Below are 24,769 nucleotides of genomic sequence, written 5' to 3'. Positions count from 1 at the left end.
CATCAACCGTTTTTCTGATGCAAGTGGTTCTCCAAACCGTAGCCTATTGGACCCAGGTCTGCTGCTGCTCAGGCGGACATACTGTATGTCCGTCCCGGTCAGTTTTGCTGCTTACTGTTGCTTTATCTGTTTGTTTGTTTGTTCAATTAGTTTAACAACCTTTTGCTTTTCCTCGCCAGTCACCTGCCAGTCAAGACTTTCTATCCTTCCTTTTCCTGAACAACAGTACATACAGTTTGATTTGTACTTCTCTGCCTCTTCTACCTGTGCTTCTTACGGTCTTTCATTTCTATATTGCCCCCTCCCCCCCCCAACACCTCCACTTCTCTTTTGTTCAATGTCTCTCTGACTTTCTGCTGTTGATTTTCCTGTGTGTTTCTTTTCACCATTACCCTCATCCTCTTTTCATCTCCTTCTCTTCTTCCTCTCTCCTCCTAGGGTCTCTCTTGACCCTTCTAAACGTCACAGCTCAAACAAGTCCATGTCGGGCTGCACCCTCCCACAGGGGACAAAAACAGTTAGTAAGTCTTCCTTTCCCATGTTTTCTGCCTGCTTCTGCCTGCCTGCTTCTTGCCAGAGCCCTGTCATTCCCTCTTCCCGTTGTTCGCTGTCTGTTACGTTTGGAGTTTAGTTGTGCAAACATTTATCTTTATTTTTATTATTCCTTTGGAAATATTGTTATAGATTGCTTGGAAGTACCCCAAAAAATTGTTGCATTAATGAATAATTCTATCAAATCTCTTCTCCATCTTTGTCCAGTACGGTCGTGAAATGGGTATTAAATTGCGATTCCGTTGTATTTTTAAAAAAAAAGATAAATAATTGTAATTAATTAAACTTGGTAGACCCTGCACAAACCCTGTCAAGGTTCTTCATCACATTCATGCAAAAAACAGATTGTAGTCATATTACAATATGACGATATGTTGACGGGTTGACTAGAAACATTTAGGAGTCTAAATCTTAGAGTCTCGACTTGGGAAAATTAAGCCCTGGCCTAGTTAAACCCAGTTTATTCTGTGACCAAAATTCATGTTCCGCAAACTTGAGTTTCTGGGACTGGCCATCAAAATGTAACGCAGTTTACAAGACTGTCTTCCCGTAGAGCAGCTCTGTCTCAAAACTCTGTTTCTGTGACGACAACTCTAATCAGCAGCTGTCTATCTGCCTGTCTGTCTGTCTGTCTGTCTGTCTGTCTGTCTGTCTGTCTGTCTCTATGTGTCTAGACTGCTTATGTCTCTGTTGGCTGGGCTTCATGCTATAGCTCTCACTAGAGACTTAAGGTGGCACCTTTACCTGCTTAGCACATAACTGTTTTTTCTGGGGCAACAAGGGGGGGAAGTTAGTTTTTAGAAGTGGGTGAATTCACTGATTCATTAAATACAACAAAACTGTCTTGTATACATGAACTTCCCTAGCTCTAAACCGTTGTCTAAGGAGGAAAGCTGTGGTCAAAGAGGCATCGACTCCAGTGCTTTATACCATTATTAAGAGTGCAGTGTGAGCACAAGACGTTATGTGTTGGTTTAGCTTTGCTCTTGCGGTCACAATTTCTGGTGACGTCCATAGTCCAATTCAGATAACTGAGGTAGGAGAGGGTTAAAAGAATATGTGGACACGACAAAAAGGGTTGATTGGAATACTTCACGTGGAAGGATTTCTTTCTTTTGTGCGCACAATTCTTGAAGAGATCTTTCTCGTATGCCTCCACTGTGAACAAGGAAGTAAAAACGGGGGTGGGGGGGGGGACTTTTCCGCTTTAAATGACCTGTCCTTTTCAAAATGTTAAATCTTTAGCTCTAAAGATTCCTGTGTGGGTAAAAAGGTGAAACGGGTGAAAATAAATAAAATAATCTAATCTGGGGCGTCGTCGTTTTGAACCTGTGACCTTACATCACCCCTGCAGGACCAGAGCGCTCGTATGAAGCCTGCGCCAGCCATCCCGACGGACTGACCCAGTGTCACTGCCGTTTAAAATCAGGATTAGTTACGTAACCAGGATTTATCCCTCCCTCAAGCGGGGATCTTGTACAGCTCTCCCTCAAGACACGAAGCAGATTGTCCTGTTACACGGCCGCAAGCTTGTCCCGCTCCGTCACTTTCGGCCCCTGTTCTCTCGCCTCGATACAGATTGCACGGTCTGGCATCACACGCTGTACAGTTCATGCACAGATGGGGAGAGCCAAGGTCATTTAATCTAGATGGGACACCTTCATGTCACAAAACATTTCCATCCTTGTGGACAGACATGAGTTGGTGCAAATTCAGCACCTTTGATGGTGTTCAGAGTCAAAAAGTACCCAATAAGAGTTGCTTGAATGAAGTTAATCCAAGAGGAATTAATTATCTAAATATAATCATTCTTAAATGCTGAGAAGTATCCTAGTGAATAACTGTGTGGATTAGCAGGGATCACACATTTTAAACGTGTATTTAGATCTAAACCCTTGCAACAGCTCCTCGGTCCGAGCCAGCGTGACATTAGAGACAATTTAATTCCTCTCTGAATCTGTCAATGAAACATTGCTGCCGGCTCCACCAGGCCAACCCCAGTTCCTGGAATGGCGATCTATTGCCAGAAATAAAGCACAGGAAAAAAATCTGGATTCTTCTGGAAAGAGACATTTGTGTTCTTGTAGCACCCACAAGCAGAGTGCTATATAGTCCCATTTATGTTCTAGAGAAGGCCGACATCTCTACGGTCCCATAGCTCGAACACTCGGCAACTTGCACCAAAACAAAAATATTTGAATTTAGGTGTAGACTTTCTCATTAAAACCACGCCTTACAGATGTTATTCCCTGTCTTAGCTGCCACAGTTAAAAATTGAGCGCAGACCAAAGTAAAATTATATTTCTCTTAACAAGGCTGGTGTTCTCTTTTGACACGCTAATTTGTTCTTTTATCGGCATGAGATTTGTGTTTGTATCTGGCCTCCACTGCAACACACACTTTTGAGACCTGGTTCTCCACTCTGGGTCCCTCCCTTGTTTATCCTCCTCATTTGTTTTGACATGTTGTTGCACATCCATCCAGTGTGGTGAGTGTAAGTTGGTGATGATCCATCTGTGATTTGAAGAAAACGGGTTGTTGTGCTTGTGTGTTGTGGTTGACGTGTGTTGACTGGCTAGCCATGCAGCCGTTTGTAGCACATAGGGAGGGCCAGTTGGCCTATTGATTCCTAACGGATACGTTTGTCTTCCTCTTGAGGGTCACAGACGAACCTGAGAGAATCAGCAGATCTCCGGTCACAAGGTGAGTTCACATTTACATTTATTTTCCCCCAACAGAGACGACCAAAGTGCAACAGCAGAACAATCTTACATTTTCCTGTGTCAGCATTACAGCAGCCTGCTTTTCAGCGATTATCCACCAAGTTCCAGTGGTCTTAAATGATGTTTCTTTTAGTTTACTCTTCAAGATTTAGAAAGAGAAGATATTTTGTGTGAGCTAATGTTGGTGTTACTGCTGTTAAAAGAATAGTTAAAACAATTTGATAAAGCGTTTCTTTTCTGCCTTTCCAAGAAATATATATGTTGTATCCTGCTTAATCCGTACCAAAATACGAGTGGGAAAACAGCATTTGTCTGTTTTATGGGGATTATGTGCTGGATTATTTCCTCGGCACATAAACCCCATGAAAAAGGAAATTTATATTTTTCACACCAACAAGATATAACGTGTTAATTTGTGTGCTGGTTTCCCGGTTTTCAGTGTTCATGCTAAGCTAACTAGCTCTCCAGTGTTCATGCTAAGCTAACTAGCTCCCCAGCTACATATTTACATACAGCATGAAAACTAGTTAATATGTACAGAATATTTCCCAAATTTCTGCCTGACGGCTAATATGAAAGTAATGAATTTAAGCACTTAAATAGTTTAATCCTTTAATCTAAAATGCATTCACAAGGATTTGTTGTAAACAGAACCGTTGTGGTCAGCTGCAGCTGTAAGTGAGTTCATTCGTAAGTGGGACTGAGCTCTGATGTTTTCTTCTGATAATTTTTTTTAACATTAGAAGTCGACATGGAGTCACACTTTTCCATTTGATCCAACATGGCTTCCAGCAAAGATCCTGACTTATACTACTTTTTTCTGATTTTCTTTTAGTTAAATGTTTGTCTTTGATGTGGTGAGGAAACAAGTAAATATGGTCACATGTAGATTTGTAAGCATAAATTAAACAAAGAATTATGAATGTTAAACTGGTGCGGAAGGCTAGTGAGAAAATAGAATCCTTGTGATCCATTTTGATGGAAATAGTTTTTTCTGCTGTGTTTCCGATTATAAAAATAGGTGAAAAAAGGTTCTGCCAGGATAATCTTGGAATTTACTCTTTTTTATCTGTGGAAACCAATAAAATAAACTTGGCAGGTAGAATTGAATTTGTTTGTTGTTCTTATTTTCATTTTGGCCACAAGAAGCTTTAAGGCATCATTACAACATGTTTTAAGTACGACGAAAAGCATTCATGCTTTTTCCTCAACGTACCCTGTGTTTAGTGTGCATGGAGACATGAAAACATGAATGCTTATAGAACTATTGAGAGCATGGGGTAGTGGTCAGTACTACAACAATAAACATAATGATCCTGTCTAAAAAAAGAAATCGACATGCCCAAACTTTTTTTTAAATCTGTTTCACAGACAAAAAAAGTAAATTGATCCAATAAAGACGTTTCCCTTTCCACTTGTTTCACAGATGAAAAACCTAAAGTCATAAATTATTCTCTTCCGTAGCCTCTCAGAGCTTTTTTTCGACTGCCATTATTTTTGCTTGGATGTTGTAAAGAATGCAAAGTATCCATTTTAATTCTGTACGCAGAGACATGCTGATGAGAAGCTTTTGACACGATACTGTAACAAAAATTAATAACCATGAAAAACACCTAATTTTGACGTTATCCCTTTCATTTATGGGTTCCATCCCAAGATATTTATGAGTAGTCGCAACAAATGCATCTACTAGATGTACAGTAGATTATAGCGGTATTGTTCTTGTACCCTCACCTTATTTCCACTGTTATCTGTGTGTGACTAAAGGTCTTGTGCACTTCCTCTCAGCTGCTTCAGCCCAGTCTCAGTCTCAGGTTAAGAACAGCAGGTAAACCAGCAGCAGCAGACTAATACTAGTAGCAGACTGTGGTGCTCCTTGTGGTAGATGATCCCCGCTGGTGGAACTGTTGATTTGAAAGAAAATACCAAACAAATTATCATCACTGTCATTCTGTCCATCAACATCCCGGGATGTTGTGTGTTAGTTGGTGTTAAGTGTGATTTTTAAAGAATGTATCTGTATGGTATGTTATTAATTATATACATTTTATTATTAACTCATTAAAGAACAAAATAAATGTATACGCAGTGCCTAACGAGAGCAATTAACTTGAGGTGGGTTTGATTTGCATATCCCTTTGGTGTTGTACATTCATTGTGTCATATGAAAAAGAGATATTGGACTATAAAATACACAATTAACAATCAGTGACAGATTTAGAGATATAAAAATCCAAATAATGTGTGATATTAATTTTTTTTCTCCCCCCTCTTCCCCAACCACTGATGCATTCACATTCATACAACCATACCTTCACTTACACTTCCATTACACACTCATTTCAACTTAAAAACCTGTGTATTCACTCCCATTTCTCCTTAAATCTTTCATTCGTATCACACCTCTCCTCCTCCTTTTATTCCTGCTATCCAAACCTCCTCCACCCTTCCTGCTGGGAACATCCCTCTTCCACCTTGCCCCGCCATGTTTATTTTAAAATCTTTTCTACATTTCCTTCTACCACCCTCTATTCGCATCACCCCTTCTCTTCCTCCACCTTCCAGTCGCCATCTATCTGGGCATCAGAAAGCGTTCGAGCCCCGGACCCCCCGATGTGGCTGGGATGTGAGGGTGAGGAGCCCACGAGATCCGGCCGAGGTGGTGCTGGCGCTGCGCGAGGCGGCACAGGGCTGCGGCTGCCAGGTCCATCTGGCCGGGCCTTTCCTCCTGTCCTGCACCCACGGAGCGGCCGGTGCCCGCGTGGCCTTCGAGGCCGAGGTCTGCCAGCTGCCCAGCGGGCTGGGCCAGAGCAGCGGTGTGAGGTTCAAGCGCCTGTGGGGGGCGCCGTTGGCCTTTAGAGACATCGCCACCAAAGTGTCCAAGGAGCTGGAGCTCTGAGGGGAAACAGGAGGCGTGGCAGATTGATCACCCACAGGACAGAATGATGAATGAGGAGGAGGAGGAACAATGAGGAAAACACCAGTGCTTCCTCCCATTTCTCCTCCCCCAGGGCTCCACCTCCTTCTGATGCGGCTAGCGATGCCTCGCCTCCGCCAAAGACCCTCTTCTTCTGATGCCACCAATCACAGCCAGAACAAGCGGACGCACAGACACGGATGGACCGCTGTTGGCAGACTTGATGATGACCCTTGACCTTGGAGCTGTCAGTGACCTACGACCCATGCTTGAAACGCACCGCCACCTCCATATTATGTGAGCCCAAGTCAGGTTGTTTTATTTTAATTTTGTTCACAATTTCATGTTTGATGATAAGGATGGTGTTGCTGAGAATGATGGAGATCGATAATTTGTTGTTGTTGTTGACATTGTTATTCCTATTGTATCATATTTGTTGTCGTCATTCCTTTTTAAAGAGCTGCTATTTAAAGAAATGTTTTAATTTTCAAATGTTTTTGTTTCGTGTATGGAGTTTATTTTTCTCTCTTTGATGCTTTTAAAAAAAATGGGTCAGAGAAAGACATCTGTCGTCATCCTCTGAAGCAGATGTCACATATTTTGGGAGTGAGGTTGCAGTCTGACCTCCGGCCTCTAGAGGGAGACATGCAGAGACTTGTGACAGACTGAATAAAGCATCACAGCCTTTCTGCCCATCCATCGATAATCGCCCATTTACTGCTCAGCTTGGAATTTGATTGTTTGTTTGTACCATTTCTGGTAAAGTGCTGCCTCTCTGCCTGCTCTCCATACTGAATGATCTGATGGGTGTTGAAAGCTGGCCAGTGAGCAGCTTACTGAGGAGCAAAGCTGCCTAATAATGCAGAACCCAGCTGACGTACTTGATAACCTGGTCATTTGAGTTTATGCTTGGCTCCTTACTCTACTTCGCCCAAATATTTGTCCCATGCTATCTTTTTATTAACGAGTAATAAGTCCGCTAAATCTTTCCTAAATGATATAAGATTTTGTTGGTTTAAAGTGCAAAGTAGAATTTATTTCTATTAAAAAACTGGATCCCCAACAGGAACCATGAGTTGTGTTTTTATAACGCAATAGCATGCCATGATTTTCAGATTTGATGGTGGATGTACTATTTAGATTAGAAAAGGCTTTGTCAGCCAATCAGAATGCCTTATTCTGAGACCAATATGAGCTGTTTTAACTAATTTCAATTAAATATAATCAACATTTCCGTTAAACATTTAACAAAACTACATGTTTTACCAATGGCAAAATGAAGTGCACATCGTATGCTCTCACTGAGTACCCAGACAACTAATAAGATTAAATCTGTGCCACAAATGGTTAAAAGAACATCTTCTTGATATCTCTAAAACCTTGACAATCCATTGTATTACTGGTCAAATACAGTAGCATAACTTTATTTGGACTAGTCCCAGTTTTTATCTGATGTGATGGAAATTTAACACGTTATGATAAAAAAAAAATAATAATAATCTTCGCTCCTTTTTCCTGCCATGCTGCAGACATGGTTCAGAAACCCGATCCAACACAGTATCCGCAGTTAAGGAAGGACGTGTATGTTTTAGTAAATTACCTTTGTTTATAATTGGATCTCTTCAAAAACATGTTCCCCACACACATAATTACTGTAGTTCTTACTGGTTTAGAGTAACTGGAGGAGACAGGGCTTTTACTGGTAGCACTTAACAATATCCCAATCTGTCAGAACGCCACCGCCATCGCTTCGCCTCAAATGTAGTGCAATACAGCCTCAAAGCCAATAATCTAGACTTGAATAAGCGTAGACTCAATAGGGCGCCTTGTTTGAATAATTTTTTTTATATTGCTGATATGTTCTTAACATTTATTGAGCACTTTTTTTCTTCTCCCTTTTAGCCATTGTACTGTACTTGCAGAGTTTTTAATTAATCTGTATTTTTCTTTTGTAAATTGTTATAAAAAAACTGTCTCACACATTTGAAGGACCCTGAAGTGAATAATTGACATTCTGAATGCCCTTCTACTCTTTGCATCCTTCACTTGCCTCAGGGCACCAATGGCTTCAGGGGTCCCAAGTTAGATTAAAGTTGCGACAAGGAACTTCTGTCACCATTCCGGCGGCCCCTGTGAACAAAAGTGTTGAGCGCCACCTCTTCATGTTGTAAAAAATCTGCAGCTGCCGGGCTTCCTTTAGAAAACCTAACAGCCAGTCGGCCCCGCGCCGTGCTGGCTCCCAGGAAGGGGGCGCTGTGCTCCAGGTCCTGCAGCTGCAGACGAGCCACAGCGGAGTTCTTCTCCTCCAGCCGGTTAAAGGCAGCAGCGAAGCCAGATATGGGTCTCTTCGTGGCCCCGTTCCCTATAAGGAGAACATTCCTAATATTGACACGTCAGTTTTAACAGTTTTCTTTCATCAAATATTATGTTTAATTTTGAGTTCTTAACCTCAGCAACACTTTTGATACTTAAATTGTAGACATTTCCCTCAGTCGACCAACCAGGCTGCAGCACTGCTGAGACGTGTTTGACTGTTGACCAATCCGATTCCAGTATCACTGTAGGAGGTGTACGACTGTTATCAGATCAGATCCCTGCCTCATGAAGATACTGTACAACTGCGACATGATGATGCAGTGGTTTAAGACGAGACATTAAATGACCTTTTGAGAAATGTTCGTTTAGAGCAACACTTTTGCCAATTGATCGTATTGACACGACCGAATCTGAAGGTGGTTGTACTTGTATTGTACCTCTATGAAGTCAAGCAATTATAACGTGTACTTGCAGCATCTAACAAAACATTGATACGTAAAAGGAAATGTTTCATGATACAGCAGATTGTTAATTAATTAATTTACAGCTGTAAAGTAGTCTACAGGAATGTATCTGTTCAATGGGAAGATTTCTGCCGCAGCAGGTACCACTGTCTGAAAATGTGAAGCTTTGATTTAGGGCTATTTTTCATTTTATTTTTGTGTGTACAACTGGGCCTCACTCTCTGAACCTGTTCTGTAGATACAGTTAGGGCCATGCTTTAAGGCTACAGTTCTGTTGTATAGTGTGTTTGAAGCCATTGCTGTTATCAAGAAAATGTAATTTATGGGCTGCAATTATGAATATGATCGACCTGCAATCCTGCATGTCTCCTAGGAAATAATGTGTGACACAAAAATAAAAACTTTCAACCTCTTTCATATTTTGTGGATTTTGTTTTCTCGGATATGGCTTTTTATGTCTTTGATGTGGGTTTCTTTGTGTTATTGTAAATTGTTGGATGTTATGTGTCTGTACATCTATCTTTGTGGACCACGAGGTTTAGACAGGACATTTTTGACGGATTTTGTTTACTGTATTAAAATGTATCAGTAGAACATATCTCTATCAATCTGTTATGAGTGGTTGCAAAAGATCTGTGTGTTTCCCATAAAGACAACATGAAAGGTTTGATTGTTACATGGGGCATAATTTAATTGTCCAGTTATATTTTCCAACCAAAAAAACATTTTATTTCAGTGCATAGCCATTCCAAATTATGCATGGATTGATCCCAGGATGTTACAGAGAAAATGGGGAGAGATGTGATTTAAAGTGACAGGAAATTGGAACCAAAGATACAGCAGGAAAGGAGAAGACTAGTAAAGTTGAGTAAGGAAGGAAGGAGCAGAGAGAAAAGTGGAGTGTCTTCTTGACGGAAAGAAGTATGTAGAAAGTAGCTAGTTGGCCGAAACCAGTAAAATAACTTTACAACCTGTTTATTTTTTATCATGTAAAAAAACAGTCAGTCATTGCTTGTCTGTCCACTTTACTTCTGGGCGGGGATCATGCCATCGATAGACTCTCCCTTCTCGAGCTTCTTCTCCATCTCAACCATCAGCTTGACACCGTCAACCACCAGCTGGACCTGAGACACTTCGGAGGAGCCCAGACGGTCAGCATTGGAGATATCGAACACACCACCCACGGAGGCTGTGTCCACACCACCTGGAGGGAAAAGAATGGGAGAAAATTTGTTCTCTTTCTACCGCAAGCACTCCCCCACCCTGAGACTGAGAGGATAAAAGCTACATGGGTGGAGTCGGCTGAATATTGCCACCTTACTAACTCAAGCTGAGCAAGACTTCAATTAAATAAATGTATGTTCAACACAAAATCTCCTTTATAGTTAATACAATTGTCACAGTGAGACTCGGCAGGAAAAATAATTCAAGTCAAGTATTTCCTGAATACTTCTCTGGATATGATGGAGTAAATGAGCCATGAAGTAAGAGGGCGGGACATTATTAATGCTACTAACCAAAACAAATGTAGCAAATAGTACAAATTATACATTTTAAAAGGCCTTTTAAGGTTGCAGTGTGTAGATTAAATACAGGTTTAATGTGAAATTGGCAATTGCCCTATCCAGAGCCACAGTTTGGTTTGTCCACGGCTATTTTAGATCTCCCAAAATGCAGCACACAAATTATGGCAGCCTATACATGCTGACCTGAAGGAGCTAAAGTGAGTGTCATGGATTCAATTTTTTTTAAATCTTAATCTGTGTATTTGTATTTCCAGCATATTTCCTAATATTTGCTAATAAATGCAAATGTTGGTGGTAATTCTTTACCTCGCCCCATCCAGCCGTGTAATGTTTAAAGCTGCAGCTCTTGGGACGCCTCTGAAAATGCTAACTTCTGGCTAGCTCTAAGACTTAATTTTTGTTGTTTTGTACCTGTGCCACGCTTCTGCAGACGCAGCCTGGTGAGGATCTCCTCAAACTTGGCATGTGTGCTGAGCTTGGGCAGCTTGACGTGCACTCCACCGCGCAGGCCGGTTCCCAGGTTGGAGGGGCAGGTCAGGATGTAGCCCAGATGCTCGTTCCACATGAAGCCGTGGTTGTGCTTCTTGAAGATCTCCTCAATCTGAGCAGTGATGAGGAAAGTGAAATGAATAATGCATGATGGGTAAAATACTTTAACTTTCTTCGTCGAATCTTGACGGACGGATGTAACTAAACACTAATCAGACCTATCTGTTAATATTATACATCAATTAAACATCCTTAAGTTGTATTACAGACATGGAATTTCTATTTAAAAGGTTTAATAATTCCACCATGTATATCATTACAGCACAGAGAAAGTATCCATAGGAATGTATTTTGCTAAAAGGACGTGAAATGGCTTTGACACAGTTGAATTGTGCAGAATGGGTCTACATAACTGTGCATTTCTTTATTTTTGTGTTGTACCTTCTGCAGGCCAACGCAGAAGCGTTTGAAGACCTCCTTCATGTTGCCTCCCAGCTGCATGGAGATCACACGCAGATGATCCTCCTCGTTCACCCAGACCAGGAAGGTCTTGTTGTCGTTGTGCCTGCAAGAAGAATATCCAGGTCAGTTTCACTTGATTTGCATTCAGGGCAAAATATTTGTGAACCAATCATTTGATGGAGTTTGAACAGTGGTGCACAAGTACGGTTTGGTAGAACTGTTTCTCAACGTGTGTTGTGAAAGTAAACCTCCCCAGCATGTAAGCCAAACCGCTGACCCTCATGATGTGAAGTGGCTGAGCTATGGATTTAATTTGTGGGATGTCAAGTCACTGTAATGGGCAGTGCATGCTGCAGCTGTGCCCACTGTGTGTTGGTATTCATGACACACTTTAACAGATGTTTGAAAAGAGGAATAATCAGGATTTTCATATTAGGGCTGCTGGAGAAAGAGAAAGATGGTAAAGGTTCTGAAGGTTGGCTTAGGAAGAGGGGAGACTTAAGTTCAGAGGGTGGTCGTTTGTTTAGCAAGTGTGTTTATATGGGCACATATAATCTGCTCTTACAGCTGATCATAGCACATATATGATCATCTCTTTGCTTTCTAAACTGGGGGAATACCAATGAAGTCTTATATCTGTATCCATTTTCATATTTCGTTTCCATTCTGTGTGCCCCTCACCAGATGCCTCTGCCGTCGGGCCAGTCACGGGCCATTCCAGCGCAGGTCAGCAGGGTAGACACAGGCTTGTCGAACAGGAAGTGATCACTGATCAGCAGCTCCTGCTCGGCGTCTGTCATGCCGCTCAGGGGGTAGTACTTTCCCTTGAACTCACCCTCCAGACTGGCCAGGGCTGAAGGGGAAGAACCAAGGAAGGGGGACAGTTAGTCCCTGATGAATTTATCCTGCATTCTACAAGTGTTGTGTTAGACTCATAGATTGGCATTGTTGTCATCCGGTGGACACTCACCCTCAATGGACAGCTTCTCAATGCCTCTGCGCTCTCCACGGCTGTTGTGGGGGGGCAGGGTGAATCCCTTGATGCTGCGTCCGGTACGAACGCGGCTGGACAGCACGTAGTTGGGGTCCAGATCGTCACCACCCTGAGGGAAGAAGGCAGGAAAACAAAACAGACACATTATTGTGATATCCCAGCTATCGTTTTTAATGACTTATTTAAAGAGTTGCCTTTGCTTCACATATGAGGAGTTAGACTGAGTTTGATCAAAGTTTGGGGGTGAATACATATGGTTTACTGGTTTGCTTACTTACTTACAATTGATAAATGAATGGCCATTCATTGGTTGAGGATGCTTGCCTTCCTTCTTACAGCTGTGCTGATCTACAACAATACCGCCCTGCAGGTCTCCACCGCTCACCTTCAGATTCTCGAAGTTCAGGTCGGTCTGGTGCTTGTCAGTGGGCTTGTACCCGCCATGACGGTCGGAGATGATGGGGTCCAGCAGATCCTTGAAGACCTCGTAGGACTCCTCATCACCAGCAACGCAACCCACGGTCATGATGAAGGGGTGGCCTTTGGGACAAGGTTGAGGAAGTTGGCAACATTGCTAGTTCAAATTTGAAGATTATGTATGGAGGGATCCTCTTGTGCCTGTACCACCATGTGACGGGTTTAGCGGCAATCCATAATCATTAAATAATAATTTCTCATATTTGGCTACATATAGTGCCTGCTTTGGTTCAGTTATGTCTCCTCAAACCCTATCTTTGCCGATGTGTGTGTTCGTCTCTATGCTGATGATCTGCTCCTTACCAGGGTTGTCAACACCAGTCTGGATGACGTCATCCACGGTGAAGCCGCTGGGGGTGGACTTTCCCCTCAGCTTGTTGTAGATATCCTTGTTAAGCACCTACAACAGATGACACACATGTCAGTGATTATATGAGTTCCTTTCAGTATCTTAGCACTCCATCTGGTTCTAATAAAAAACATTTGTATTTTCAGTAACTTCTCTCTTGTGAGGTACATTTTGGAAAGAAAAATTTAAAAACAATGCAATGCTGCACATTATTGTGCAGGACAGTGGCATAAGGTAATTAGTTATACGTGGCCCTAGTGAACGGCATTATGAAGTGCCCCAGTGCACACTGGGTACTAGTTATGAAGCATACACGCCATAGGCTGGCAACCGTTCATATGAAAAGCCAAAGCAATCTGATTTGAAGAGTTTCGCTCGGCTGGCAGATGTGCTCAGCTTGTCATTCTTTTTGCAGTAGAAAGTAAGCTTGATCGCATGATCACACAGAGACTTGTCATTGGACAACATGCGTATTACCCAGCAAACATCTTTGCAAATCTGTATGTACCTGTATATACAAAAATATCAAAGAAAATAAGATAGTATTCATTTCATTGAATATGTTTTTAAAGTGTATTTATAGTTTCACAGTTTATGTAGAATAAACATATCATTGTGTTATAGATCACTACTGATTATTTTACCCAAAAAATAAAAGGGAATATATAGCACCCTGTTAATAATTTGTGACATCCCATTTCCAACATGGCAATCTGCAGTTATTGGGGGATTCAAGTTGTTGTTGGGGGGCTTGTAATCTCTATGTGGCCCCACTGGTCCCAGTGCACTGCATGGGCTGTCTATAGTTATGCCACCGGTGTGTGTTTTGGGTGGCCATGGATAGAAAATGGCAGAGTAGGATTTTGTACCTTGGCCATGTGGTTGTTGTGCAGGGACAGATCGGGGAACTCCTCGTCCGCAGAGAACTTCATCTTGTAGTCGTTATGACAGTTCTTCGCCATGGCTGCAATTCTTACTCCACCTGGAAAGAGATGAGAAGAGGAGGTGTTATTTTCTAGAATGTCCAATGCTTGAAGACTCATTTGGTGCGTCTGCAGTATACAAGAGTTTGGGTTTGGAGTTGTTTTACAGACTCGGGTCTAATCAGGCACTTTTCCTTATTGTGTCAAATCAGAAGGACATTATAGAAGCAGCCTGAAGAGTTAAAAAAAATTGTTTTACAAGCTACAAATTGTTTTCTTTCTTTCTTGCAGTGATGTAACAAAGCAGACTGAGACACAAACATAGTGATCCATAGTGATACCATATTTCTTATCTGGTAATTCTCCAAGTTTTTCAAGTGCCTTGTCAATGAGTTTTCTGGTTAAGAGGAGACACCATCTCATTCTGTTTTCTAGTTTTTCACTTTGTCGTGCTCCCTCACTCTCTCTCTCTCTCTTTATCTCTCTCTCTCTCCCAGCTGCTCTCTTTACATGCTTTCCTACCAGCTATCCTGCCCCCCCCACCCCCCACCCACAGCAAAAGATTATTAATAGTGTGGCTGTGCCCCCTCTTGTCCTGCACTCCTCCCATGTCACATTAGGATGAATGGTTTACTCTTCTCTTTCTCTTTCAGCCTCAGATTAATGAAAACTTAGTGGTTGAGCAATGCTGCAATACATAGGTAGCAGAAAAAGTACTTTGGTACCAGAAGCAATAAACCATTTAACGTTAAGACCGTGAACAATATAATTAACTAATTAACTACTTATTTACTTTGATCAAAAAACAAAACGGAGACAAAAAAGCTGAAATTAAAAGAACTGCAGAATCTGTCAGGATAAATGTTAATAAACTTCTAGGCATCATTCGCTATCTAATAGAAGCCAAACTCTCTCTCCGTCAGACAGAATGGCTTGAGGTGCAGTGGATTAATGACCCCTGGTGCACTGAAAGGTCAAAGCGTTGAGTATTGCTTGCCTCACAGAAGGCCCCACAACTCCCATGACTAAATCAAGCACCCTAAACTATTCGGAGATGCATTTCAAGCCTGCCCTGCTGGCGTCAGCAACAGCTGACAGTCACAACGTAATTCAATGACACCTCACAGCATACCAGTGCTACCCATTTCCAATGACAGAAGTTTCACTACAATGTGCAACGAGAGAAGAACGATCGATCAGACGAGATTTTAGTAGTTTCTATTTCATTGACACAAAGAAAAATGCATGAAGACGAAAACATTTTTCAAGACTCCAGTGTTCATAAATTAAGCAATCTGTGTGACAGAGATTTGGTTCAAAATGCTTCCCTCTCAGAGAGATTTAGTCTTTGGGCTGAGGGTGAGGTATCTGTCTATACTGATATAGAAAAATCCCCATAATCTTTCCCTTCAGGATTCATAAAAAATGCCTGAATAAGCATTGATTTTCTTTTTCTTTTCTTTTTCTTTTTTTTACCTGCTTAGGAGAAAAGAAAGGTAACAAATCCCGGGATCAGATCCTGTCCACCGAATGTAAGGGTTGCCCAACTCTGCCAGATGATGGGCTTAGGTATTTATACCTAGACCTCTGTCCCTATTGGCTGACTAGACTTGGGGTCCCCTCATTTGATTGGCTGTGGGGGTCTTCTGTGACCGGGTGAGTTTCTAAAAGGCAAGAACCAACATCACACAACATTCGAGACGAGAGACGAGAGACGAGAAACAGCTGCAGCCGCTCGGTCCAACCTTTCACCTTCTGCCTGCTCGTAGCTGCTGGGAGATGCAGGAAGGACCAGTTGTGCACAGCCGTGTACAAAAGAGCACATGTGCCCTCATATGTTTATATATTAAATGCATGTGCAACCATTATTGCACTGGTGATGAAATTAGATTTACGGGCCAATGTTTTAACCTAAGGGATTTACAATGAGAGTAACTCTAGATTTATATTATTTAAGTAATTCACATTTCCACTAGTAATAGGATAATAAAAGTACATTAAATTGAGAAAAAAACAATTTAAAAGGATGAAAAGCATTTTAAAGATAGCGTTTTCAAGATATTAATATATCATCTTAGCTGTAGTTTTAATATGATTTTAACAAAATAGAGATGGCGACAGAGTACAGCTTTATATTACACGTGCTTTCAGCTGGTCAGTTTAAGAAAAGCAGTTTCTCCGGTAACTGGAGTTCTTTCTGCCATCCTATTTAGGAGTTAAAATAACGCCTTTGTCTTTGATTACATCATCGTAATATTCAGAATTACAGATTGTATTTCATTGAGCTGTGGCCCCTCTCACTAATATCAATATGCTAAGTGGAGGTGTCTGCATGTGTGACTGCTCCCTGTGTGGTCACTTAGTGACGCATAGCGACAGGCTGTCCAAATTCAAGACATTAGGAAAATCAGAGTAGGGAGAACAGAAATTCATGTGTGTTTTATGCCTTGTGCTTTCTTCAGAAGTTTAATTTTCATATATCATATCATATATCACACGTGTTTAGTTTAATATCGCTTCGTATCCAATGCAAAAGGCCATTAGTTAAGTCTGAGCTCAAAAGGTTAAACTCTGAGTCGGATCTCGCTCTAACTGTGAAACCTGGAGTCCAGCAGCATCACCCACCCCCCACTGGTAATGTGATAGACCTCAGTAATCTACCCACAGACAGATATTAAATCACACGTACATCATGTGACAAAGTAGAAATTAATGGGTGGAGCTGAGAGACGGCTTATTTAAGATGCAGGTTCCCCCCAAACATAACAGAGAACTAGGTCAGCAGGGTCATCATAGCAAACTAAAAAGTAAAAAAATGAATTGAAACTGAATGAAAACAATATCCTTCATGAAAACCTCAAACTACAAGGTAAAGATACTGCCTTGTTAAGAAAAATAATAAAAGAAAAATAGAGAATACAGCCCAAAGAACAACCTCTATGGTTTCAGATGTTGTTGTATAATTTTAATTTCCTTGTGCTTTCAACATTATTGTGTTGAGACACTATTTTCTGGTAGATAGATAGATATATACTTTATTGATCCCCAAGGGGAAATTTGTTGTCATAGTAGCGCCCAACACTTTACAGACACCAAATGGAATAGCCTAAATAAACTAAACACACAAAATAAAATATAAGAACAGGGATGACAGATATATACAATATATATATATATATATATATATATATATATATATAAAATATATATACACAATAGAATACAAATATAGGAGTTGTGTAGGAGAATGTAGGAGTTGTTATATTAAGCATTCAAATCAGCATATTCTTCAACATTTGGGTGGAGAAAGCTAATAAAAGTCAGAGATTGTATTTGTAGCTGTGTGTGCAGATAAAGAGGGTGTTGGCCTGTGACAGAGTTTGAAAACAGGTGAAGCAAAACATCGAGCTTCCCCAAAACACACAAGGCTAAAAAAAGACCATGAGAGGTATTCGGGCACCTGCTTATTAATGCTCATTTCAATGCTCAGTGCTTTGTTTTGGTGCACCACATGGCTCTGTTCTCGGCCTGTTGGTACTCTATCTACAACCAAGCTGTTAACAATCTGGGATTTGCATGTACTGCTGAATCTTTGAAATAATTACCAATATATACCAAATTAATATTCCATTTTTAAACCTATCAATGTACCTATTTAAAGTTGAATGATTCAAAGGTGATATACAATGCTCATTTTCAGGTTCATACTTCCACTAAAACATGTTTACATGCTGAAACAGTCCTTTTTATCTTCTGTCCCCCCCTCCCCCTTCTAAAGCCGTGGGCGGAGATGCTCAGATGGTGTGGCTAATGGTGGTCTTATTTCACTGTTTTTGTAGAAGCACTCCAGATACCCAGATGTGAGATATGTGATTAACTTGCCAAAAGAATAGATGTCAGTGTTTCATTTGATCAAATTATGTATATCGAGAAAGGCATCACAGTACATACTTAGCACACACACTACAGGTGGGTGCACCTTGGTGGTTGTATTTGTACTTTCAGCTGGCTTTTTTAACTGCAAATGTACAGAGGACTGTTGTTTTCAGAAGTGTAGGGATAGAGAGAGTCTTTCTCCATGTCGCTACAATCCGTTACAGATTTGCCAATGCGGGGCCCTAAATGATACATGCAACCAACTGCATGCAGATACAAAATATGTAAGATAAATAATAAAGTGTGGCAACAGAGCAGCAGCTGTGACATGCACCGTAGACAGCCTAAAAGAATGTATTAAGTCTATTTTACAATATACAGGTTTATCCTTCACTACATCCTGGACCACAAACCCCCATCAAAAAAACTCAAAGGTCACGCTGACTGACGTGTGATATGTGCTGTGTGTGTGTGTGTCTTCTGCCCATTCAGACCAGTCAGTCCTGTAGTGCGTTTGCCACCGTGGCACAGATCCAGTATCCCAGTTTAGACTGTCATTGTATCCTTCAGCACTCCCCCCACACCAGCACACCCATACCAGTTCCCCCCCGCCACCCCAACCCTGCAGCTGCCCCGGGGAAACAGGCACCAAGGACAGTTATGTAACACTTAGGGAACACTGAATCATTTATAATGATTCCCTCTGGATCTCATGAACACACTGCGCACACAAAAAACAGATAGCTGAATACTTTTGTTATTTATAGCGCACGCAAAATGACACGATATTGAACTGAGTGCATTTTTAGTGTTTGTTATTTGATGTATGTCTACGTGAGGAAATGTTTAAAATGTAGTTCTGATCCATATGAGACAGGTTTGAGGGATGAAATGGTTTGCACAGACCTGAGTTGCAGGCTCATACGAGATCGTAGAGTTGGTGAAGTTTGTGTGTGTGTGTGCATTCATCAACACTAAGCACGGGACGATGTGCAAATTTAATGACGCAAGTTTTCCGGCCAAAAATAATTGAGAGTCACAATTTTATCTGGATAATCATCAACATATGCTTCAAACTGAAAATGCCATTTAAACATACTGGAATCATCTTTGTTAAGAAACACATAATTGTATTGCATCACAGATAGGACACATTTTTGTGAAGCTTGATATATATATATATATATATATATATATATATATATATATATATATATATATATATATATATATCAAGCTTGTTTGAGCTGCAGCCTGTTGGCAGATTCCTATTCACAGCAAAGGCCTTAGGGAGTGGTTGAGGGTTACATGCATTCACAAATTCGCACATGGGTGTTGCCAGGAACAACTGGCAGTCGGACCACTGTTGGCTTCCACGGAAGCACATTTGGGATGACCCCATCGACATTATACAACATCTTATAGCGCAGCAATTTGTCTTTGTGGTCCATGCGCTGAGCGGGAAGAGACGGATGTAACAAGAAATGACTGAACTCAAGGTGTGGGCATTTTCCTGAATTTTTGTCTGTGTTTATCAAGACACTGCATTTCAAAGGCTTGACCTTTGTGTTTTAATCTTAAACTGATCACACCTTAACCCCACATCTGAAGACATAACTCAAAAGGGAAGTGATCCTCTGGTGAAAGAATCTCCGGAAGCAGCAGCAGCCCTCGTGCCGTCCCTGGATTCCTCATGGCCTGGACTAACTCGTTCAGACAGTCCTGAGCCAGAAAGAAATCATGTTAACGATTTGAGGTGCACCACAAATAGACCCAGGCATCTGTAAGGGGACCCTGTCACCGTGTGCATGTTCAGTCTGCCACACGGTGACAGGAGCTGAACGGGAATGAGAGGGAGTGAGGGGTTTTTGGCCAATGAGGTGTGAGGCTTTCTGGTTGGTTGGAGATGACACTGAATAAGTCCAAGATGAAGGAAATGTTTCCCTGCTTGCTTTGTTTCATCCCAACGTCATCTCCGACAAATTATGTTGCTTTGATTGAGCTTTACCAAATATGTTATGGAGGAACAGTCATCCTCCCATCCTGACCCGGTCTCTTTTCGGACTTATACGCAGACCTTTATTGAATGGATTTGTGACACATCAAGTTAAAAAACATAATCTGGGAGAAAAACGTTCCCTCAAAAGTGAATGTCAATGCAGTTTGGTTTAGTTGAAATCTGCTATATGGGCGATGGTGCTGCAGATGACATGATGGCCAGGATTGTTTTAGAAAAGCTTGAACATGTAGAAGTAGTATTTCACTTCTATTTGAATACCAATTCGCTTTATTATTACTGTATTGAATGTAGAGTGTACGGCTGCTGGAATGCCTGAGGGGATCACTCTATTGATTATTCACCCAATGTTGCAATGAGCAACATTACACTGCAAGTCATTTATCTTTTTTGTGGTCAATAGTTTTGAATGTCTGTGATTTCTTCTTCTTCTTCTGTGTATTCTGTGAAGGTGACAGTGATGAGCTTGCAATGAAACATGAGCTACCTGGGTAACTCGTGAGGGGGTGGTGGTGTGACGGGGGCGAACCGTGGATTTCTATCTTTAGCGCCACCTCACCAGGTCCTCCCATCTCTGATACCAGGACACCCGATTAAATTGCGTTGACTCAGCTGTCCTAATGTCTGTCCCTCCCTGTGTCCCTCCGTCCATTCATCTGTCTGTCCACCTTCTCTTGACCAGACTGACAAAATGTAGATTTCTTTGCCAAAGCAGCAGGACGATTGTGAGAAGAGGGCCGAGTGATGGACACAGAAAGGTCAACAGTTGGGATTTAATCCGGGATTTAAGTGGAACGTAAACACATTATACCTGGGATTAACGCTCACTTATGTATGCATTTATGTCACAAGTGAAATGCTCTTCTTTGAGATTAGTGGAAAGAAAGCATCCAAAATACACATTTAGTTTACTACTTTGTCTATTTGCATCTGTAGATTGCTAAATTCACCAAAAGTTATCGTCATTTGCATATTTAAAGATAACATTTCAGAAAACCTGTAATATAGGAAAACATTGCCTTAATGTCAGTAGTGACTGGGGAAGTTATTGTCTTTAAAATGTATGTCATTTTATAAAACATATCTTCAAAGGCTGTTTTCCCTCAATTAGTTTTTTCTCAGACTCTGAGTCCAAACTCTCCACTTTAGTAGCGCTCAGAAACACAAGACTTTCTATATACCTCTCTGTATTCTGAAGGTTTTCACAGAGGGGTTAGTTCACATAGCAGTCATAACCTGATTTATACATTTTCTTCCTAAAAACATGCTGAAATATGTTTTTTATAACAGTTGTTGACAGTATTTGTGATATCTTAAATATAGTGTGATATCTTAAATATATCCCTCTGTAAGAACCGTTGACTCAAATGTATCAACAATTTTGAACCTGGCTTTACCCAATGTTCAGATTTTTGTTCTGGAAATTAATGCAAATTAGCAGATATCGATGGCCAAAGTGCAAAACCTCCTATCTGCAAAATTATCCAGCAATAGTTGAGGAAACCTCCTATTCAATTCAATTCAATTCAGTTTATTTTGTATAGCCCAATATCACAAATTACAAATTTGCCTCAGAGGGCTTTACAATCTGTACACATACGACATCCCTGTGCCAGGACCTCACATCGGATCAGGAAAAACTCCCCAAAAATAACCTTTGACAGGGAAAAAAGGGAAGAAACCTTCAGGAGAGCAACAGAGGAGGATCCCTCTCCCCGGATGGACAGAAGCAATAGATGTCATGTGTACAGAATGAACAGCATTACAAAGTTACATAAACACATTACATGAATATGACAATGTATGAATGGAACTCCAATCCATGAAACAGAAGGAGGTAGAGAGGAGGGGGGGCGGGGCGCATCAGCAGGACCAACGCAGGAGGCCGGCTCACCAGGCATCAGACACCACCAGGTCCAATGGACCCTCTGAGACGTGAAGTCACAAAGACTCCGGGGAGGAAGCAGAGTTAATAACTAACTATAAGCGCTATTAAAGAGGAAAGTCTTAAGTCTATTCTTGAATGAGGTAACTGTGTCTGCCTCCCAGACTGAAAGTGGAAGCTGGTTCCATAAAAGAGGAGCTTGATAACTGAAGGCTCTGGCTCCCATCCTAATTTTTTGGACTCTAGGAACCACAAGTAGCCCCGCATTTAGTGAGCGCAGCTCTCTAGTGGAGCAATATGGTACTACAAGCTCATTAAGATATGATGGTGCATCACCAATCAAGGCTTTGTAGGTGAGGAGAAGAATTTTAAATGTGATTCTTGATTTTACAGGGAGCCAGTGCAGAGCAGCTAATACAGGAGTCATGTGATCTCTTTTCTTAGTTTTTGTTGGTACACGAGCTGCAGCATTTTGGATCAACTGGAGGGACTTAAGAGACTTATTAGAGCAGCCTGACAATAAGGAGTTACAGTAATCTAGTCTGGAAGTTTTCTTTCTTTTTTAGTGAGGTGTTTTCAGGCTGCTTTTGTCACCATTGGACAGAGCCAGGGTAACGGCAGGGACAGCACACAGCAGATTGTTGTCCTGACTTCCCTGAACGCATCGCTCTCTCTCTTCCGGTAAGCGTATTACATCACTTTCGGTTGCCAGTTTAGCAGCTCGCGATGTTTTCCTCCTCTCCCCCTCGCTCAGAGTGTCTCATGTATAGCTATTCCTCTGCCTCTCTTAATGATAACGGTACATGCAACAAGTGTAGTTCATTTGCTGGTTGGAGGCAGTTCTAAGTGGGTTAGATGCACGGTTCCGCACCATCGAAGCTCAGACAGTTACGCTAGTTAGCCCGCCCGACCTACAAATTGAGATCGATCTGATAAATAGGATTTAAACCAACTTAGTGTGGTACCTGAAATGCCAATCGACTGATACAGTCTCTGTAATAGGATGTCATGATCAATGGTGTCGAACGCAGCACTAAGGTCTAATAATACCAGTATGGAGATGAGTCCTTTATCTGATGCAATTAGGAGGTCATTTGTATTTTTCACCAGTGCTGTCTCTGTGCTGTGGTGTTTTCTAAATCCTGACTGAAACTCCTCAAATAAACTATTCTGATGTAGAAAGTCACACAACTGATTTGCACATCTAACTCCAATCGAACTCCAATCCATGAAACAGAAGGAGGTAGAGAGGAGGGGGAGCGTGGCCAACGCAGGAGGCCGGCTCACCAGGCATCAGACACCTCCAGGTCCAATGGACCCTATGAGATGTGAAGTCACAACGACTCCGGGGAGGAAGCAGAGTTAATAAGGTGCAATGGAGAGATGTAAATTCATCCATAAGGAGAGAGAGAAGAGGAGATAGGAGCTCAGTGTATCCTAAAACATCCCCCAGCAGCCTATAAGCCTATAGCAGCATATCAAGGGGCTGGACCAGGGCAAACCTGGTCGAGCCCCTATCATGGCACCACATATATATTTCAAACTCCGAATGAGATATATACGATCTATTGTTACCTTATACAAATTTAACACAAAGAAAGCAATATCTGGTGACTCTTTAACAGACTAGAATTAGCATACAGTTCATCAATTTGAACTAAAGGTGCAATCAATGTACATGGAGAAAAGAAGCTTGCATATTGACTCAGAGACAAGGATTGAGTCCAGTAGAGAGTTCAGCCCATAGGGCTCACACCTGACCTCAAGCCCCCATACAGGCTCTAATCAAGCCAGGCCCCTCCCACTTCCTGCTCCTCCTCAGAGAGCTCCGCCTCCAGATCGTCTCTTCTCAACAGCAATCATGTGAACCGCTTTCACTGGCGGCTCCGTTCAGAAAAGAAAAAAAAGCAAATACAAAAACACGGACAAACTATAATACATTACAAAACATAAGAAGCAATCAAAGTATCCATTGAAGATGAACAGTAACAATAAAGAGATTGCAGGTGGCAAGTGTTACAGTCTTGCTACTGAAATGTCAGGAACATCATGTAGTACATCATGAACTCCAATCCATGAAACAGAAGGAGGTAGAGAGGAGGGGGGGCGAGGCGCAACAGCAGGGCCAACGCGGGAGGCCGGCTCACCAGGCATCAGACACCTCCAGGTCCAATGGACCCTATGAGACGTGAAGTCACAAAGACTCCGGGGAGGAAGTAGAGAGATGTAAATTCATCCATAAGGAGGTTCAAAAGGTTGAAGTGGGACATAAAAGGCTGAAGGATTGTTTGCTGATGATAGTGCTCTTTCTGACAGACTTAAAACAAGCTATACCTTCTTTACTAAGCTTAATAGGAACATATGGTAGCTTCTCAGGTTATAAGGTCAATACATCAAAGTCTCCAATCCTATTTTTTTTTAAAAATCTGAGAGATTAACTCCACCACTAAATACACCATTTAGGAACATTATGGACAGCTTTACATACCTCGGTATTAAAATTATGCCTACAATAGAATCCATGGTACCTACTAACTATAACCCTGTGACTTAGTTAGTTGAATCTATTAATAGATGGAAATCTTTGCCAATTTCCATGATTGGGGGTATTAATATTCTGAAGATGAATATTCTTCCTAAATTCCTATACCTCTTCCAAACCATCCCACTTGCTCCTCCTTCGAACTTCTTTTACCAAAATGAAACAGCTTTTTTGTAAATACATTTGGAACGATAGACGCGCTAGACTTCGTATGACCCTGTTATACTTACCATATGACCGAGGTGGGTTAAAACTCC

At 41.5% G+C, this 24,769-nt stretch overlaps 2 protein-coding genes across 8 annotated transcripts in view; one reads left to right on the top strand and one right to left on the bottom strand.

Annotated features, from left to right (window-relative positions):
• Positions 1–9,387, top strand: part of LOC117741239 (MAP/microtubule affinity-regulating kinase 4-like) — a 54,333-nt gene extending 44,946 nt beyond the window's left edge. For 5 of the 7 annotated variants that reach the window (XM_034548140.1, XM_034548135.1, XM_034548137.1 and 2 more), the window contains 2 exons: positions 3,211–3,255; positions 5,841–9,387. In XM_034548140.1, the coding sequence (XP_034404031.1) occupies positions 3,211–3,255; positions 5,841–6,174 (379 nt within the window). In that variant the 3' untranslated portion in view covers positions 6,175–9,387. Of the gene's footprint in view, positions 1–438; positions 522–3,210; positions 3,256–5,840 lie in introns of all 7 variants that reach the window. The other 2 variants (XM_034548142.1, XM_034548139.1) reach the window with 2 other exon arrangements.
• Positions 9,388–9,997: 610 nt separating this feature from the next.
• ckmb (creatine kinase, muscle b) lies at positions 9,998–14,231 on the bottom strand. Its single transcript, XM_034548254.1, has 8 exons — positions 14,139–14,231; positions 13,224–13,320; positions 12,829–12,983; positions 12,420–12,552; positions 12,131–12,302; positions 11,429–11,552; positions 10,910–11,099; positions 9,998–10,176 (listed from the first exon to the last, which is right to left on the bottom strand). Exons 1-8 carry the CDS (start codon positions 14,229–14,231, stop codon positions 9,998–10,000), a joined length of 1,143 nt encoding a protein of 380 aa, XP_034404145.1.
• Between the last annotated feature and the right edge of the window lie 10,538 nt (positions 14,232–24,769).

The sequence above is a fragment of the Cyclopterus lumpus genome, chromosome 13 (genome assembly GCF_009769545.1).
Source record: "Cyclopterus lumpus isolate fCycLum1 chromosome 13, fCycLum1.pri, whole genome shotgun sequence".
NCBI lineage: Eukaryota > Metazoa > Chordata > Actinopteri > Perciformes > Cyclopteridae > Cyclopterus > Cyclopterus lumpus.
Note: the sequence above shows the minus strand (reverse complement) of the source record. Positions and strands in the feature narration are given on the sequence as shown.

Excerpts from the sequence above, each read along its gene's own strand:
- ckmb (XM_034548254.1), bottom strand. The coding sequence starts at position 14,231 with ATGGCGAAGAACTGTCATAACGACTACAAGATGAAGTTCTCTGCGGAC. Across the intron at positions 12,984-13,223 it reads GACTGGTGTTGACAACCCTG|GCCACCCCTTCATCATGACC; the intron begins GTAAGGAGCAGA and ends CTTGTCCCAAAG. Across the intron at positions 10,177-10,909 it reads TCTGCAGAAGCGTGGCACAG|GTGGTGTGGACACAGCCTCC; the intron begins GTACAAAACAAC and ends TTTTCCCTCCAG.